We start from the raw sequence: 19,444 nt of genomic DNA on the forward strand, positions 1-19,444 counted from the left end.
GTAGCTGAGGGCCTCGCTAAGTTGCTGAGGCTGGCTTTAAACTTGCAATCCTCCTGCCTCAGCCTCCCAAACTGCTGGGTTTACAGGCGTGTGCCACCATGCCCAACAAGATACAAAAGATATCTTAGCCTAAAAATACTACCATAAAATGGAGAATTTTTTTTTTGTCATTTAGGGTTGATGAAATCTTTTCTAAGAGAGGCATAAAACTTTGGAGTGAGGTCAAAAAATAAAAAATACTGATAATGCCAATCTTAAAAAAATACATGTAAATATTTAAAACATACATAATATTTGAAAATTTGTAAAACTTCTATAAATTGATAATAAGAACACCAACTAATAGAAATCTTAACAAAAAGCTTTTAAACAGGCAGGTTTCAGAAAAAGAAACTCAAATAAATGTTTATCAGTATGTAAAAATATGCTTAATCTCATTAATCTTTAAATAAGCAATTTAAGGCAGTGAAATACAAATTTATATCTATTAGTCAAAATTATAAAACCTTAATAACATGCAGTGTTGGAAAGTCAGGATTATACATACACATATGCTTTTATATATACCATGAGTTATATAGGTTTACCTTATCAAAGCAACATCTATCAATTCTTCAAATAGATATAAGTTTCAATTCAGCAATTTCACTTCTAAGATGCTCTTCTACAGAAAAAAAATTGGATACAGACAGACAGATAGAGGTGGATATATGTACAATATACACAAAGATATAAGAGCAATACACATACATATATAAATGAAGATATATGTTCAAAAAATTTATTACAATAAGGTTTTTTTGAGCAAACTGAAAATAAACTAAATGGAGCTATAGCCAAATTTTGGTTTATTCATGCTACAGAATAACATACTGCCACCAAAAAAAAAAAAGCAGACATAGCTTTATATGAACTAAAAAGGATTTCTAAGATATATTGTTAAATTATAAAAGCAAAGCCCAGAACAACATGAAAAGTATCCTCCCATTCATATAAATTTGGGTTGATGATTTTTTGCAGGTGGGGGGATACCAGGGATTGAACTCAAGGGCACTCAACCACTGAGCCACATCCCAGCCCTATTTTGTATTTTATTTAGAGACAGGGTCTCACTGAGTCGCTTAGCGCCTCACTTTTGCTGAGGCTGGCTTTGAACTTGCGATTCTCCTGCCTCAGCCTCCCAAGCCACTGGGATTACAGGCATGCATCACCGTGCTTGGCTCATTCATATAAATTTGAAGTACATAGTAAGTGTGAATATGTGCACAAAAGTCTGTAAAGAGGTATACCTCCCAGTAGTTACCCATGAAGCTAGTAATTAGTTGGTGGAAGAAAGACTCCAAGGGGAAGAGGGGTATCTGACTTTTTAACCTTTATATTTTGGAATCCACTGACTTTTTACACATATGAGTTTATGAAATATTTTTGTATCTTAAGTTGTATTTTCAAAACAAAACAAGGGTCATCTATACTAGAAAAATAGTAATGTACATGGCCAACAGATGAAGTGGTAGGCGTGGCAGATGGGGCCAGCTGTAGTGAAACTCACAGGTGTATCTCATTTGTTACCTAGACACAGACAGACAGACACACACATACACTCTCATATATAATGATTGTTTAAACAATCTTCAGTAAAATAAATACAGTCACAGTATGGAGATCCTTATTTAAACTTTGTTTCAATGTAGAAAACTTAAGAAGAAATATAAAAACAAAAATTTAAACCATACATATACCCCCTCTGAGGAGACAATTATTTTGTACATTTTAGCAGCTATCATTGCAATTTTTTATAATTTTGTCTAATTTTAGACAATTTAAGTGGTATTCTATTCATACGTTATGCATGTATTTATCCATGTTTTGTAACTATAACAACAGCTAGCATTTATTGTGTGCTAATAGTATGACTGACCCTTAATAAAGAGAACACTGTTCTCTTTAAATCTTTACAACAACCTTAATTGCTAGGCACTGTCATCCCAGAGGAGAAAAACTGAGACTGACAAGAAGATAAATTTTTTTCTCAACAAAATACAGGTGAAAAATAAGAATTTGGGACTGCAGGCTGCAAAGTTTGTGTTCTCTATCTTCCAAAATAATGCTTAAAGGCTATATGATTTCCAAATATATAATGTGCTATAATTTATCAAACCAAGTTTATTGTTAGGCACATAGATTTCTCATTTTTGCTAATATAATCAATACTGTTAAATAAATACTCACACCCATTTGCAATTATTTCCATAAAGTTAATTTTAGGAAGTGGAAAAACTGGGTCAAAAGGTATCACAGATAACTGGCTCTGGAATCAGTTCTTAATAAACCTTAACCAAGAGAACTTAGCTAATAAGTCATCAAATCAACACTAATGAGAGAGAGAGAGGAGAGAGAGAGAGGAGAGAGAGAGAGAGAGGAGTAAAACCATAAACAAGAGAAAATATTCTTTCACTAAAACTATTTCAAGAATGAAAACATAGCCTTACTGCTTTACTTATTATTATATATGTGCCAGCCAAGAAAAGCATAGAAGGAAAATGTTACCCTTCTCTCTTAAGAAAAAAGGACTCATTTGGGTTCATGCTCCAACTCTGGCTTAGTTATTTTTCAGTATTTAACAAGGAAAATATGAGAGGAAAATTAATATCTTCCTTTCTTAAAACAAAAAAAAATTGTCTTTTAAGTACCGCAAGGTCCTCTGCCAGATGCTAATGTTTTATTTTTGTTTTTAAATCTAGGAAGGAATCATCAGGTATATAAGTGACTGATTCAGTTCTTCTTGATACAGAGCTCTTCCTCAAAACTTTCAGTCATAATCCCTTAGTACTTGCCACCACAGACATGCTCCTGGGAAGCACATCCTGCTGCTCTGTGTCCAAGCATAGAATAATTGTAGTTTCTTATCAGGATCTGCCCATTCTTAATCACTTGTACTTATTCAAAGAATCCCACTGGTTTTTAACTGTAGTCCTACTGCAACATATACAAAGAAATAGATCACTGCCATAATACTGTAATAATAAATGAATCAACCACATAATATTCTAAATAAGAAATGAGACCTTGCAAGGGGGTAGGAATGATGGTGGAATGAGTTAAGACATCAGTACCCTAAGTACATGTATGACATGAATGTTGTGAAAATACTTTGTATACAATCAGTGACTTGAAAAATTGTGCTCTATATGGGTAATATGAAATGAATTGCATTCTACCATCATGTATAACAAATTAGAATAAATTAAGAAAAAAGAAATAAGACCTTTAAGAGTTGTAATCATCAACTCTTAAAGTGCCCACTGAGGGAAATGTTCCTAGAAAAAAAGGAACCTCAAGTCTTTGAATTGTCCCCTGAATTTTTAAAGATAGTAAAAGTCACCAAAAATGACTATGTCACCAGAAATGACTTATTTCATTACTCAGAGATCTTATTAACACAAATCACAAGACATACATTTAAAAGAATCTGGACTTCTTAAGGAAGGAGTTTCATTGTGTCGGAGTTTTTCCCATTTATTCTTCTGTTCCATTTTTATGAATTGCTGCTCCCTTTTATTATCAAAATTATTATTTTTGTTCATGTAAAACATACAATTCTAAATTATTGCTCATATTACTACTGATGTACAACTGTTAGAAATTTATTTCATTACTATATTCACAGCTGGTATTGAACATTTTTTTCAAGTTATATTGAAAACAAGGTTCAGTTCACTGAAGCAAGCCAGAGTAAATGGTGGAAACATACAGAGATCAAGATTCTGAGTCTACCAAATGTCTTCTTTGATATAAGGAGAGTAACTAAGAACAGAGTAGGGAAGAAGAGCATGAGAAGATGACTAACATTAAACAGGGATGAGAGGTGGGAGGGAAAGGGATAGAGAAGGGAAATTGCTTGGAAATGGAAGGAGACCCTTAGGGTTATACAAAATTACATACAAGAGGAAGTGAGGGGAAAGGGAAAATAATACAAGGAGGAGAAATGAATTACAGTAGAGGGGGTAGAGAGAGAAGAGGGGAGGGAGGGGAGGGGAGGGGGTATAGTAGTGGATAGGAAAGGCAGCAGAATACAACAGACATGAGTATGTCAATATGTAAATCAGTGGAAGTGTAACTGATGTGATTCTGCAATCTGTATACGGGGTAAAAATGGGAGTTCATAACCCACTTGAATCAAAGTGTGAAATATGATATATCAAGAACTATGTAATGTTTTTTTTTTATTGGTTGTTCACAACTTTACAAAGCTCTTGACATATCATACTTCATACATTAGATTGAAGTGGGTTATGAACCCCCAATTTTACCCCAAATGCAGATTGCAGAATCATGTCGGTTACACATCCACAATTTTACATAATGCCCTATTAGTAATTGTTGTATTCTGCTACCTTTCCTATCCCCTACTATCCCCCCTCCCCTCCCCTCCCTTCTTCTCTCTCTACCCCATCTACTGTAATTCATTTCTCTCCTTGTTTATTTTCCCATTCCCCTCACAACCTCTTATATGTAATTTTGTATAGCAATGAGGGTCTCCCTTCATCTCCATGCAATTTTCCTCATCTCTCCCTTTCCCTCCCATCTCATGTCACTGATTAATGTTACTCTTTTCTTCCTACTCTTCCTCCCTGCTCTGTTCATATTTGCTCTCATTATATCAAAGAAGACATTTGGCATTTGTTTTTTAGGGATTGGCTAGCTTCACTGAGCATAATCTGCCCTAGTGCCGTCCATTTCCCTGCAAATTCTATGATTTTGTCATTTTTTATTGCTGCATAGTACTCCATTGTGTATAGATGCCACATTTTTTTTATCCATTCATCTACTGAGGGGCATCTGGGTTGGTTCCACAGTCTAGCAATTGTGAATTGTGCTGCTATGAACATCGATGTGGCAGTATCCCTGTAGCATGCTCTTTTAAGGTCTTCAGGGAATAGTCCAAGAAGGGCAATAGCAGGGTCAAATGGTGGTTCCATTCCCATCTTTCCCAGGAATCTCCAAACTGCTTTCCAAATTGGCCGCACCAATTTGCAGTCCCACCAGCAATGTACAAGTGTATCCTTTTCTCCACATCCTCGCCAGCACTTGTTGTTGTTTGACTTCATAGTGGCTGCCAATCTTACTGGAGTGAGATGGTATCTTAGCATGGTTTTGATTTGCATTTCTCTGACTGCTAGAGATGGTGAGCATTTTTTCATGTACTTGTTGATTGATTGTATATCCTCCTCTGAGAAGTGTCTGTTCAGGTCCTTGGCCCATTTGTTGATTGGGTTATTTGTTATCTTATTGTCTAATTTTTTGAGTTCTTTGTATACTCTGGATATTAGGGCTCTATCTGAAGTGTGAGGAGTAAAGATTTGTTCCCAGGATGTAGGCTCCCTATTTACCTCTCTTATTGTTTCTCTTGCTGAGAAAAAACTTTTAAGTTTAATTAAGTCCCATTTGTTGATTCTTGTTGTTAACTCTTGTGCTATGGGTGTCCTATTAAGGAATTTGGAGCCCGACCCCACAATCTGTAGATCGGAGCCAACTTTTTCTTCTATCAGGCTCAGAGTCTCTGGTTTGATATCAAGCTCCTTGATCCATTTTGAGTTAACTTTTGTGCATGGCGAGAGAAAGGGATTCAGTTTCATTTTGTTGCATATGGATTTCCAGTTTTCCCAACACCATTTGTTGAAGATGCTATCCTTCCTCCATTGCATGCTGTTAGCCCCTTTATCAAATATAAGATAGTTGTAACTTTGTGGATTAGTCTCTATGTCCTCTATTCTAAACCATTGGTCCGCCCGCCTGTTTTGGTACCAGTACCATGCTGTTTTTGTCACTATTGCTTTGTAATATAGTTTGAAATCTGGTATCGCTATACCACCTGATTCACACTTCCTGTTTAGAATTGCTTTTGCTATTCTGGGTCTTTTATTTTTCCATATGAATTTCATGATTGCTTTGTCAATTTCTACAAGATATGCCGTTGGGATTTTGATTGGCATTGCATTAAACCTATAGAGAACTTTTGGTAATATCGCCATTTTGATGATGTTAGTTCTGCCTATCCATGAACAGGGTATGTTTTTCCATCTTCTAAGATCTTCATCAACTTCTCTCTTTAGGGTTCTGTAGTTTTCATTATATAAATCTTTCACCTCTTTTGTTAGGTTAATTCCCAAGTATTTTATTTTTTTTGAGGATATCGTGAATGGAGTGTTTTTCCTCATTTCCGTTTCAGAAGTTTTGTCGCTGATATACAGAAATGCCTTTGATTTATGCGTGTTGATTTTATATCCTGCCACTTTGCTGAATTCATTTATTAGTACTAGTAGTTTCTTTGTAGACCCTTTTGGGTCTTCTAGGTATAGGATCATGTCATCTGCAAATAGTGATAATTTAAGTTCTTCTTTTCCAATTTTTATGCCTTTAATTTCTTTCGTCTGTCTAATTGCTCTGGCCAGTGTTTCGAGACTATGTAATGTTTTGAACAACCAATAAAAATAAAAATAAAATAAAATAAATAAAATAAAAAAAAGATTCTGAGTCTAACATTCTATCTACACATGCTAGCATTCCGGGCTCTGAATTATACTGCCTCTGGGATTCACAAAAGTCTATAAAATATTTACAAGTGGATTTTATATAACTCTCCCACACATGCCTACATAGCAAGTATCATTCAGAACAGGGAATGTATCAAAGTCCAGTCAGGAAAACAGAAACCACAGTGAGTAAACAAAAGGAATTTAATCAGAAACTTGATTACACAGGTGATGGGACAGCCAAGAAGCAAAAGAAGAGAATGAGGTAACTCAGAGATTAGCCACAGCAGGAATTCATCACAGCCTTAAACCAAAAGGATAAAGAAAAGAGGAAAAGCTGCCAGAATGCAAGGGCCCAGGTCAATGAGCTGGAACCACAGCAGATCTGTCACGCTCCAGCTGAAGCCATAAAAATGTAGCTGATGACAGATATACTATGGAAAGACAGCAGCTGGGAGAAATGCCCTGGATTTCCTCCTCTGTACCCCCCAATCTCTCCACAGTGCCTCATATTGGTCACAGGAAGAGCTAACAAGAAAGCCTGAACTGCAGAGTCAGCTCCCTGTAATATGGAAGAAATGAGGGGGAATGGGCCAAGGATTCTATGCAGAGCAAGGGGTGTTGATGTTAGTACTGGTGTTGCTCGAGCTGGTTTTCATGTTATGTATTTGTTCACTTGTATTTCTACCTTCCTTCCTGCCTTCATGGATTTAAGAAACCGAGTATTTTACTAAGAACTTTTTGTGTACCAGGCACTACTTTCTTATTGTTTTGCTTCATTTGTTTTTTGTTTTTTTTTTTTTAACTGGGGCAGGGAGGGGGAGGTCAGGGGAACAGCTCATCCCACAATTTTCTGGAACTAGAACTAACTGGCAAAACATATATTAATAAACTGGCCTCACCCCCACTAAAGTAGAAAATGCCCTCAAGTGAAGAGTTTAATTTATTAAAGACTTCTTATATTGAGTCCTTCTGCTGTCTTTGCCTTGTGTGAATGTATTACTGATTGTGATTCTGAAACCAAAATAGTGTAGTAGAACATGCAAGAATTTCTACTATCTAATATTGTAAGCCCTTTGAACTTTTCCCAGACAATTGTCTGATGTTAAAAACTATAAGCTATGACTGAAGAGAGAACAACAACAAAAAATGGCCTTTAAAAATTTTCAGACTACCAATTCTGCTTGTGTCAGGAGAAAGGATTTAGTAAGTGAATCTGTTTCAGTATGTAACTTTCACTAAAGGAAACTTTTCACCAGCTAAATGAAATTGGAAGAAACATTCAAGAAAGAAGTATATATTCAAGTCTGCCATGGAGCCCCACTATCTGATGTTGTTGGAATCTTCCTTATGTTTCTTGGGTATGTTTTCTCTTATGTGAACTACAGCACATATCTGGACTGGACAAGCTAAAACATCTGTGGTGACTCTGGGACTATTTAGACTTTTTCAGATGGCAAAGGAAATAGCAGAGCCCACAAGCCTGGACAGCCTGTCTGGAAGCCAGGCACCTGGAGAATCTGCCAAGTCAGGTAAGCAGAGTTCTACATCTGCTCAAAGAGAAAAAGGAGGAGCGTAGAGGAGTGATAACCATTGACACTTATAAACCAACTGCTCAAAGAGTGACAAATCAAAGTTATTATCTAATATCGTTAGTTTTTTTACATATTTAGTAAAAACAGAAACCCACCTGTAGACACTGGGCTCCTGGATACTTGTAGTATACACAAGGTGCACCTAAAATATATAAGTGACAAAGAAGAGCAAAGAATGATTTCTGTTGTTAAAATATTGGTTCTTATCAACATTAGGAGTTACAGGATGTTTTTTGCCTCTAAAGGGGGCTCATACACGCCTTTAATCCCAGCAGCTCGGGAGGTTGAGGCAGGAGGATCACTGAGTTCAAAGCCAGCTTCAGCAATGGCGAGGCACTGAGCAACTCAGTGAGACCCTGTCTCTAAATAAAATACAAAATAGGGCTGGGGGTGTGGCTCAGTGGTTGAGTGATCCTGAGTTCAATCCCCAGTATCCCCCCCCCCAAAAAAAAAATTAAAGTGAACTGATAGTTCTGAGATATCAGAGTAACTCACTGAGATCTCATTTCCTAAGACACAGGAATTACCAACCCTCCTGTGGAGAAAGGCCAAACTTTATAGAGTAGTTGGCATGAGAACAAATACTAGCAGTCCCTCCCTGCCTGAAAAGCAATGAAATAGAGAAGTACACCCTCCTCACATAGGAACCATAAAACAAACAGAAGGGCAAGAGTAAAGCCCCTTTATTTAACCACTCAGGATGGTGCCGAGAGTATAAGCTACAACACAATCAAACTTGACATTGGAAAAGAAATACGTGTGAATCCATGGTGATTCACTAAATAAATACTGAGTACCTGTCATGTACCAAGACAGAGGATATAACAGGTCAAAAAACAAAACATAACAATCACATAAAACTGAATGTCCTGCTTCTGGTGGTAAGAAACTGATAAATAACAAATTAATAGGTAAAGTTAATCAGGGGGTGCAAGATGCAAAGTAGGGAAGAGACTGCAGTTATAACTATATTAATCAAGTAATCACTGAGTAGAGGTGCTTGAGCAAGAACTAAGATGAGGAAAATATACATTATTAGTGGTAACATGATTCATGTGGAAGCAATGACTATAAAAAACACTCTGGAGCGTCTTGTGGCCTGAGGAGTGGGCACCAGGGAAAAAGGGGCAACATCATGCATACAGAGTGGCAATTTAACCTACTGTTCAAAGTGGGACACTTTTGAGGGCAAGGGGGAGTTCTAAAAACAATTCACATATAATTTTTGAAATATGTATTTTTATCAAAAATTTAATTTTTATTATATTGGTGAACCTACAAAATAATTCTACTCAATACTCACTTTCTAAATAAAAATTTCTAAAATATTTTAAATGACTATATTTACAAACATTAGGGCAAGTTTCAGAAACTCATCTGAACATTTAAATAGCACAAGTAAATTAATTATTCTTGATATATGGTCACAAACCTTAATCAGTTTCTTAGCATTGCTGTCTCTGACATTGTGATATAAAATTTTTTTGGAAAATATATTCCTTTCAATATGGTGCTATCGTTCTCACAAAATTGAAATCTCCTTCAAGGCTGAATTCTATGGTTAATATATTTGAATTGCTGATAGTTTTAATTTATGCCTGCTTGTAGACCATAATTTTTTTAACTGGTTTGAAGAGACCTTCACTGTGAATTTGTACATTCAGAGCAAATTCTGCTAAATGGAAAATATTCTCAATTCTATTTTTTATGCTGAAACGTGTAAATATTTTGGGACAATATTTTCACAGGTGCTGCCTTTCTGCTTCTCTTTCAGAGCACCTTTCTTCAATAATATTCTTATAAGCCAAAACTTTGATATACTTTGACAATTTTATTTCATTCGGTGGAGTATATAAATTTATTCAATTAAAATAGGGATCAAAATCTGATTTTTTCAGAAGCACAATTTTCAAATTAGTAATTAAACCATTGAACTCTCATCTTTAGATTTGTTCAATTCTCAGCTTTTGTAGCAAGAAATCTAAGCTGCTGCTTTTTCAAACTCATTACTCCCTAAAAGCTTCAAAAGCAGAATTTTAATGCTATATTCACTGAATAATTTAAGATTTCAAACTCTTACTTTTTGGGGAGTGGAGGAATATCAGGGATTGAACCCAGAGGCACTTAAACACTGAGCCACATCTTTAGCCTTTTCTATTTTTTTTTTCATTTTGAAATAGGATCTCCCTGAGTTGAGCATAACGCAGGCTAAATCTGGGTTACTTCATGAACTGAGACATTTCCAAATCGAAGGATGACAGGCAAGACAGCGAGGAAATATATACAGCCATGTAAAATTGTGTCCTTATATTCAGTATCAGCTTCTGTCACACGTTTTCTACATCAGTTACTTATAAACTCCATGTATATATACTAATATTTGTAAATTTGAAAAATTTTGGTTTCCATATTGATTGGTAGACTTTGAATTTTGTTTGGATGCAGTCGTGAGTTTTGTGCACATCAAAAGTAATTCTGAGTACATTTCTGTTCCATAGGTTTTGAGTTAGTAAGAACATTGTTTTTTACCACAAGCTTACCACAAGCTGTGCTTCACCAACATTTGTATTTATATTATCACCACAAAAAACAATATTTTATCTTCAGTGTCAAATTTTTCAATTAAACTTATGATAACCTTAGCAACATCAGATGTTTCCTTTTTTAAAAAAACTAGAGAATGAACTTCCACATAATCCAATTCTTTGAATTGGATGAAATACAACCAAAACATTTTTGTAATTAACAAATTTTCTAGTGGAGACATCTGATAATATTGATATAAAACTGACATTATTTGATGGTTTTTAAAGGGAAACAACTCTTTAATCATCACCACTTCAAGTACAAGCACAAGAAAACTTGGAATGGAAATGAGCAAACTTGATTTAGAAGAGTCATTTGATACAAAGGGAAAGGTGTGCTTCACACTGACACGTAAACACACCTCCTAGAGCAGCTGCATGTTTAATTGTCTAAATTTGTCTTAACTTTTGAAGTAGATGCCAATTCTTCTCCACCATATTTGTGCCTTTTGGTTTTCAAAAGGACAATGATATCTCTACTTGCTCCCATCGTGGATTTGGTAAATGTTGACAAATAAAATTGTGTAAGTCACACATTTATTAACAGCTTCTTTGAGCAAACAAAACCGTAAGTTTTGGCTTCATTTAAGCTAACTTCTAAAAGGCTTTGTTGTAAAGTTAAAAAAGTGTTGCCAAACAATAAAACAAATCCTTAGAGCTTGACAGAAGCAAATAAATAATCTGCACTAGAAAGAATATTCAGATTACACTATACTCTATGACAAGAATGCTTCACTTCTATTTCCTAAACATCATTTGTATAACATTAAGCCACAGCTTCCCATGTTTCTTACTGACTCCGAGGTGGCTCTGTGCATGTCACATATAACCACATGGACAATGGCAGGGCATGAGCAGGTATACAAAGTGGCCAACAGGGAGAAAGACCTCACAAATTTTCCTGCTACCACCTAAGATCAGAGAAGTCAGCTGTCCCTGACTGCTTGTGCTTGATTCTTAGCTTTAAGAGCCAGCAACTTGAACATTCAAGGTACTAGAATAAATGAAAAGTTACCGAGGAGGGATTTGTGTTACCCTGATGGGGCAGGATCTTTGAAGCCTCAGCAAGGTTACTCTCCTTTTTGGAATGCTGATCCAGGGAAGGAGGAGCTGGGTTAGAATATTCATCATTGTCCTGGAGGGTGGAGCGTTCCAATTCCTCCAATAAAGCATCTATATAAGAAATAAGAAAATTATAACATAGAATAAGTCTCCAGAATTATTTTCTCTTTAACCAGTATCCCCATTCATCTCCTTCTTCTCTTGGATAAAGTTATTTTCAAACACCTTCCCTTCCTCCTTATTTCACTTACACTGTGACCTGTTATACCAGGAGATAGTTAATGCCTCCTTATAATCTGGCTTCTTATTTCCTATGGTTGCATTCGATATCATAGTCTCACTCTATACTCTGACTTCTTATATTGCAAGTATTCATTTTATTCATTCATTAGGGCAGACCACCCACAAGGATCCTCAACTAGGAAAAGATAATCCTAAATATAAAGATAGATCCTAAATATGTTTCTTATCAGAAAAATATAAGCAATTTTATAAACATCTTAAAAAATACCAGGGAGGTAACACATTCTTAACCCTGGTGATTTTTTTGCTGTTGTTTTAAATTTCAAGAATGATTCCAAACAAATAAAAAATTCTCAAAACAAAGTGTAAGTATTCTTTTAGGGTGTGGAGAGAATCAGAAGTTGAAGAGAAGACAGATATTGCAAAATCAAGATGTTGCAATTCAAATAGTTGGGACTTGTTTCTCTTGTAGTTTTTTTGGGAAAACTTTATAATCATTATACTAGCACTTTTCTGTTATAATGAAATTAATAATAATTAATAAAAATTAACACACACCAGCCACAGTGCTCAGAAGTTTACACATTTAATTGTCATAACACTTTGAGGCAGATGAAATTATTGTCCTTAGTTTTAAGATTGAAAAAGAGACAAAATAACCAGCACAGGTGCAGAACCAGGACTTGAATCTGGGCTGATTCCCAGTCCCCAAACAAAGTTGGAGGTCACAGTCCCCACTTCTCACATGGATTCTCCAGGTCTTCTTGAGCAAGACATTGTCTCTGAAGCTGTTTCCTCATCTACATAAAGAAGTAGTTGGATAGAACAATATTTTTCAAATTGTGCATCAAGACTCATTAGTGGATTACTAGTGGATTTTTTAACCACAAGTTAAAGTTTGTAAAGCAATGAATTATATTATTTCTAAGAACCTTCCTAGCTCTGAAGTTCTCAAATAAAGAAAATGAACTTCACAGTTCATTCAAATTAATAAACACTGATTTTCATTTATGTCAGATTTGCAGAGTACGGATATTTCTTAAAGGCATAAGAAAAGATCTAATCGTATTTTACAAAAAATTCTGTGGAACTTTCTCAATCATGCATACCACAAAATTTTGACATTCATGTACCATTTTATAAATAAGAAAAATGACATAACTCTTCTGGTCAAATTACCCTTCAAAAATAAAGTTATGGGGAAAATAGCAGGAATATCTAGAGATTAAAAAAGACTTAAGGGCCAGGCTCAGTGGCACACACCTGTAATCCCAGCGGCTTGGGAAGTTGGTAGGAGGATCGCAAGTTAAAAGCCAGCCTCAGCAAAAGCAAGATATAAGGCAACTCAGCGAGACCTTATCACTAAGTAAAATACAAAATAGCGCAGGGGATGTGGCTCAGTGGCCAAGTACCCCTGAGTTCAAATTCCCAGTACCAAAAAAATAAATTAAAAAAAAAGACTTAAGGGATTTATAGCTAACTTCAATATATGATACCTATTTAATCATTAAGTACACTTTAAAACACTATACTTTTATACACCTTTGAACACTGAATAGTCAATAAATACAGTTAGTTTATTCTAGGTGTGATAGTTTTGAAAATATTAAGTGATTTCTGTTAATTTTAGGTGTGATAATGATATTTCATGATATTGAGAGAAATCACTATTAAAACTGTTGTGAGTGTAATACTGGTCTTATGGTATAAATATACCCTTACATTAGCAAATCTGAGAAGTAGCTTTAAAATGATACAGAGATGGAAGGAATAGGTGGATATATAGAGAGAGGTATATATATATACATATATATATATATATATATACATATAGGTATATATAAAAATTGATTATGTATGTTCTACCTTTGCATATTTAAAAATTCCCTTATTATAATGCAAGATTTTTGGTTTTTATTTGTCTGTGTATGTATGTGTGTGTGTGTTTATGTGTGTGTGTGTTTATGTGTGTGTGTTTCTAGTACCAGTGGTGCTTTATCATTGAGCTCAACTCCCACCCCTTTTTGGTTTTTATTTTGAAACATGGTCTTGCTAAGTTGCTCAGGTTGGCACCCAACTTGACATCCTCCTGCCTCAGCCTCCTGGAATTACAGGCCACTATGCCCAGCCTATAATGAAAGGTTTTAAAGAACAAAGAAAAAGAAAATTAAGAAAGAGAAGTAAAACTTTTTGTCTCAGAATTTCATTAGCCAGACTCAATACTAAATTTCAGAATTGCAATTGTTTATTATATTAAAATATAGCCTCTTTTTAATTTTCTACTAAGCTTTGCTACAACCAGAAGTCAAAGTTCTTCCTAGATTAATAAAACGCATTTACAGTAAAAATTGCAGGAAGCGGGAGACCATATTGTGATGCGCATGGAAGCATCAGCTATCAAAAGTCACGAAAACTCTCCTGAGTCATGAGTTAACAAGGCTTTCTCTTCCTGTTTCCTGAAGAGTTTCTGCCTTTTGCCAGATTCTGTAATCTGAAGATGACTCATTTCAGTATGACAGATGAGATTATTGGGTATGGGGAGTTACTAGACTAAAAACCCTTTAGTCCTCTCCCTAGTGCTTCACTATGGAAATCAGTACCTACATTAATATGGAAGGAATGCAGTGAGGGATCTTGGGGGTCTCCCAAGGTTGAAATGATCCATAATACTCCTGGTTCTTTTTATCTACCATCCTTGTGTAATGAGGATTAAGGTAAAACCTATGGGGCTACAAACTCCTAACCTCTAAGGCAGTACTGCAGAGAGGAAAGATTTGCTCACCTAAGTCACACTATTCTCAACGGTATTCCTTTGCTGAAGCGGGAGGGAAACTGTCTTAGGGTAACTATGGAGCATGGGGTACAGCCATCAATAGCCCACTGGATAATATGTACATGTTAGCTTCCAGGGTACTTGGTACTTTCTACATTTCTCAAAAAGGTTTCTTTAACATCCATCCTGCTCAGTAAATGCAAAACTACACAATTTCTTAATGGGGTTATTTCATTGACCAGAATACCTGAACTAACACAATTTTAGTACAGGAGAACACCTTGCGGCTTAATTGGTTTTGATATCAGATGCTCCTGGGAGTAACACTGAACAAGTTATTATGGTTTTTTACCTGAAAAAAAAAGTAGATAATATCTATTTCAGAGGATTGCTGCAAATACTAAAATGATTTACAATATCATCTAGTTTAAGCCAATGTCACTGAATAAGTACTAGTTTTCTTTGATTATCTTAATGAAATTTGGTACCCTTTAAAAAAAAGAAAACCTGATGGGACTCAGGCAGAAATGCAAATTCTCCCAACACTCACAATTCATAAGAATTTGTATTCTATCCCAGGTTCAAAATATGCTACCTCCTATCAAGTGTGGTGTAGTAGGCCTATAATTCTAATGGCTTGGGAGGCTGAGGCCAGGAGGATCCTAAGTTTAAGGACAGCCTCAGCAATTTATCCAGATTCTGCTTTTAAAAAAACAAAAAATTTAAGGCTGAGGATGTAGCTCAATAGTAGAGAGTTCCAGCTTCAATCCCCAGTACTAGAATTTTTTTTAAAAAAGTCAATCTCCAGTATCAAAATAGACTTTACTTCAAAACAGTTCAATATTTATTAAACATCAACTTTTTTCTTTTCATTAACATTTCTCCCCTCCTGTTATTTGTTCTTGTTCCTTCCTCTTTCTCCAGCTCTGAAATCACACTCCAACCAACATTTTCTTAAAGAAATTGTACAAGATATCTCATTTATGGTTGTTGTTTGCACTCTTGACACATTTGTGAACACACACAAATCCTGAACACTGAAGAATTAATACAGCTTGAAACCTTGGTACAAGTTCGTGGCTCAATATTAGGAGACTGCTGCAACCCTCCCCCCCACCACAAAAAAAAGGTTGGCAAAGCCTACTGAATGAGTACCAAGAATGAAAAACTTTGCATTACTCCAAAGCTTGAAATTAGTTCCACTGCCCATTTTTCTTACTTGCCTCAAAGTGTAAGGAGGAGGTATTATATTTTCAGGCCACAGTAATCTACTCCTTCTGGATTCCTCTGAATAAAAAGCTTACCAACAAAATCACTGTAGTTACAGTACTATGTCTTCTTGATTTAATACTACGCCATAGAACAAATAAAACCACTCTGGCCTTTCTCCAACCTCTGCGGATCCTTTTTTCTTGTACTTCTACCTCATTTCTCTTCCTCATAACACCATCTCCCCCCATTTTCTTCCTTTCACATGGTTTCTCCACAAATCACATCTCTGCAGTTGTCTAGCTGTGTAGTCACCCTGTGATCTCCAGCAGTCCCCAAAAGGGAAAAGCCCACAATAAAAACTGACAATTTCGGTCACAAATCTGTCCAGAAGCACTTGTCCCAGAGCTCACACTGTAGTAAGCACCAAACTCTCTGCATATTGTGCCACTGCAAACAGTAAACTTACTGTTGCCCCAGTCATAATTCCTCATGCTCACTCTTGTCTGGATTGAGGATAGATGCGAAAAAAATCTTCCAGCACTATTCCCTGTCTGACTGCAAATACACCCCACCATACATGGAGATGGTGGCCAAGTCTTCATCCTCTCCGTTTCTCCTCCAAGACACTCCTCACTCACCCAGCTCTTCCATTGTTCCACACCCAAGATGCTCTGGTCTCACAGGTTGTGAAGAACTGCTTTGGCATGTGGTGAAGAAGAGGACCACAAAGGAACTAAATGAGACCGTCTAAAGCAGCCTCTACAACTTTTTTTGGTTCCTGTATTTGCTTAACACTTCCTCTCTTTTGATTTGGTGAATTTCTTCTTTTCTTGTAGGTCACAGTTTTTAAAATGGGACCGATATAGGAAGCAGGTTGGAAGGTTTGAGTTTTGGCAGTTCATTGGTCAGGGCGATAAAGATTCAAAACTAATTTAACACCTGCTATGTGCCAAAATTCATCTTGAACTAATGGGAATGGCAGGTATACACTTGTGGGTTTTTTTCCCCAAGTGTAGATAGATAACTCATGTGACTAAGAAACTGCTCTTTTTTGTTTTTTTTGTCTGTGAAGCTGAGGGACCATAGAGGCACAGCCACCTTAAAATTTCAATCAGCATTATCCAACACCAAGTTCTTTACTAAATTATTCATAAATTAAATTTACTTGCTTTCCTGTATAGTTTGTAAGTCCTTTAAAAGCAGGGCAGAAGTTGGATTCTTGGCCACAGGCTTATTCAGTGGTCCAAAATGCAAACATCTATGAAGTAATGAAAAATAAAACTGGAAGGTTTAAGATACAAGGTACTAGACTGTGTGGACATTTGAATTAAACACAATTCCCCCCATGTGACATTACCCTGTAGCAGTTTTTGTTTTTTTTAACTGACACTGTGATTAATTTTTTTATCACTGTTATTTTATTGGATTGGGTGAAATAAAACATTTACTAAAGGCCTACCATCAGGCAGTAAGGAATTGTAATAATTGCCTCTTAAAATACATTTTACCCAGTTTTTAGCAGTGAAGTAGGTTCAAGGAATCGTAATTTATAACACACTAGGTAGCATTTCTACTTACAATAATCCACATTTTAGGTCAAAGCCCACGATCTTTCTTCTAAAACACAGTGGTCTTTTGCTTGTTTGTTTAAGGAATCATTCCACTTTTTTTTTTTTTTTTTTTTGGAAAACAGATATTTCTCTGTATTACTTTATGCAGCCATTGGATGTCAGTGCTGTTTTAAAAGTCTGCTCACTGCAAATACTGAAAAATCCCCCAATGACACTATGCCAAACGTTTTTACAACTGGAAATGACATTAACTCTATCAAAGTGCAAAACACTCAGTAGTGAATATAAAACATTTGCCTAATCTTAAGTGGTAAGTAAAATACTGGAAAGAAAAAATGTACTTCAGCAGTTATCTGCAGTTCAATTTAATGATTAACGAGAAATTTGGAATTGAGTCCCCAGATCTTCTTTCCATCTTCCTCCTTTTCAGGATTTTAACCTAGGATACTTTCTTTTCCAGAGGTAAAGAACTATTCTTGCAAATCGTTCCTTGATTATTAGGGATTAAGGGAAGGAATGGGAGAGGACCACGGCATTAATGACTACAACTTGAAGATCATCAATGGAAACTCCCTTTTGACGCATCAGGAAAACAATTTGCTTGCACACGCTAGCGAGCAGAAAAAATAACTTCTGACAAAGCTGCGGTCCCGACCGTGTTTCCTGTGCAGCAGTAACATTCATAAACCTCAAACTTCCGGGTGGGGAGTTTAGCTTCTCCGAGGTCACTAAAGTCACGCTAATGTCCCTTCACGTCTCTCTCCAGCTCAGGGACCACAGCCAAGCCAGGCAGTGACGCCAGCTCCTTGACGCCTCAACATCTGGCAGCAAAGCCACTTTATAATGAATTCCACACATTTTATTAAAACTGAACTGAGTGGGGCATTGCTAGACCCCTGCAGACCCGATGGACGCCGATTCGTTCCCTGACCTCCAAGGGCTGGCAGGAGAGCGGGTCAGACACAGGAAGACAAGACGAATAATACAAAATGAACGCTAGCCGGCCCCATGATAAGCGTTATTTGAACAAACCAAAGTAAATAAGGATTATGACATGGCCACTCCGGACGCTAACGCCAAGAAAGCACCAAGAACTCGGAGATAGCCTTCCGGGCAAGCCTTCCAGCAACTGGCTCAGCAGCTGAGCCCGGATGTAGGCAGGCGTCGCGGCCTAACCCGGAAACGTTGCCTCCAGGAAAAAAGCAAACTACCTTTCCCGTCGTGACTTGGTCAAAAACTCCCAGCATCCTCTCCGCCTCTGGTTTCCTATCATTTTTCTTGAAGCGTAGGGTCAGTACGACTTCATTTCCCAGGATGCCCTTGGCCAAATTATCCATGCACATGCGTCAAGAGGCGGGCCCACGTTACTCCGCCTCCGACCTACCGCCGCCATTTTTTCGGAGACTTTCATCCGGCAGCCGACGGGGCTTTTTTTCTTAAAGGAGAAGCGACAGCTCAAAAAAATTTCCCCCTTCTCCCCGCAAGACCTGGCGGCGTTGGGGACAGAAAGGACAGAGACAGGGAAGTGGGGTAGGGGTGGAGGCGGCAGAACGCCCAAGCTACTTCTCTGGTTTAAGGAAGCTTAGAAACAGCCCTTGTGGCACTTGCGGCTCCTTTGGGAGGCAGGTGCGCGCGCAGCTAGTCCGGGGCGCGCGCAAGGCGGAGAAAGAGGTACTTTTTCTAACCACCCGCCTCCCTCCCTAGATCTACCCCTCCCACTGTCCCTAGCGCGCATTGAACTCCGGAGGGGGGAAAAGGTCACTTTGTGATTGTCGCGAGACGCAGCCGTTTAACGGTGAGAACGGGTGCGCGGGGAAGGAAACCTCGCGCGCTCCCTTGGAGCTGTTTCCTGATTGGCTGAAGCAGGGGT

General features: G+C 37.0%; 1 protein-coding gene across 6 annotated transcripts in view; it reads right to left on the reverse strand.

Moving 5' to 3' along the window:
* Positions 1-19,080, reverse strand: part of LPXN (leupaxin) — a 38,418-nt gene extending 19,338 nt beyond the window's left edge. The window contains exons 1-3 of one of the 6 annotated variants that reach the window (XM_081279460.1): positions 18,959-19,080; positions 11,749-11,886; positions 8,224-8,270 (exon numbers count right to left, since the gene is read on the reverse strand). In XM_081279460.1, the coding sequence (XP_081135586.1) occupies positions 8,224-8,270; positions 11,749-11,886; positions 18,959-18,985 (212 nt within the window). In that variant the 5' untranslated portion in view covers positions 18,986-19,080. The other 5 variants (XM_081279458.1, XM_081279462.1, XM_081279463.1 and 2 more) reach the window with 5 other exon arrangements.
* Positions 19,081-19,444: the final 364 nt, after the last annotated feature.

This window comes from Spermophilus citellus (genome assembly GCF_964194105.1).
Source record: "Spermophilus citellus genome assembly, chromosome: 2".
In the NCBI taxonomy this organism is placed as follows: Eukaryota; Metazoa; Chordata; class Mammalia; order Rodentia; family Sciuridae; genus Spermophilus; species Spermophilus citellus.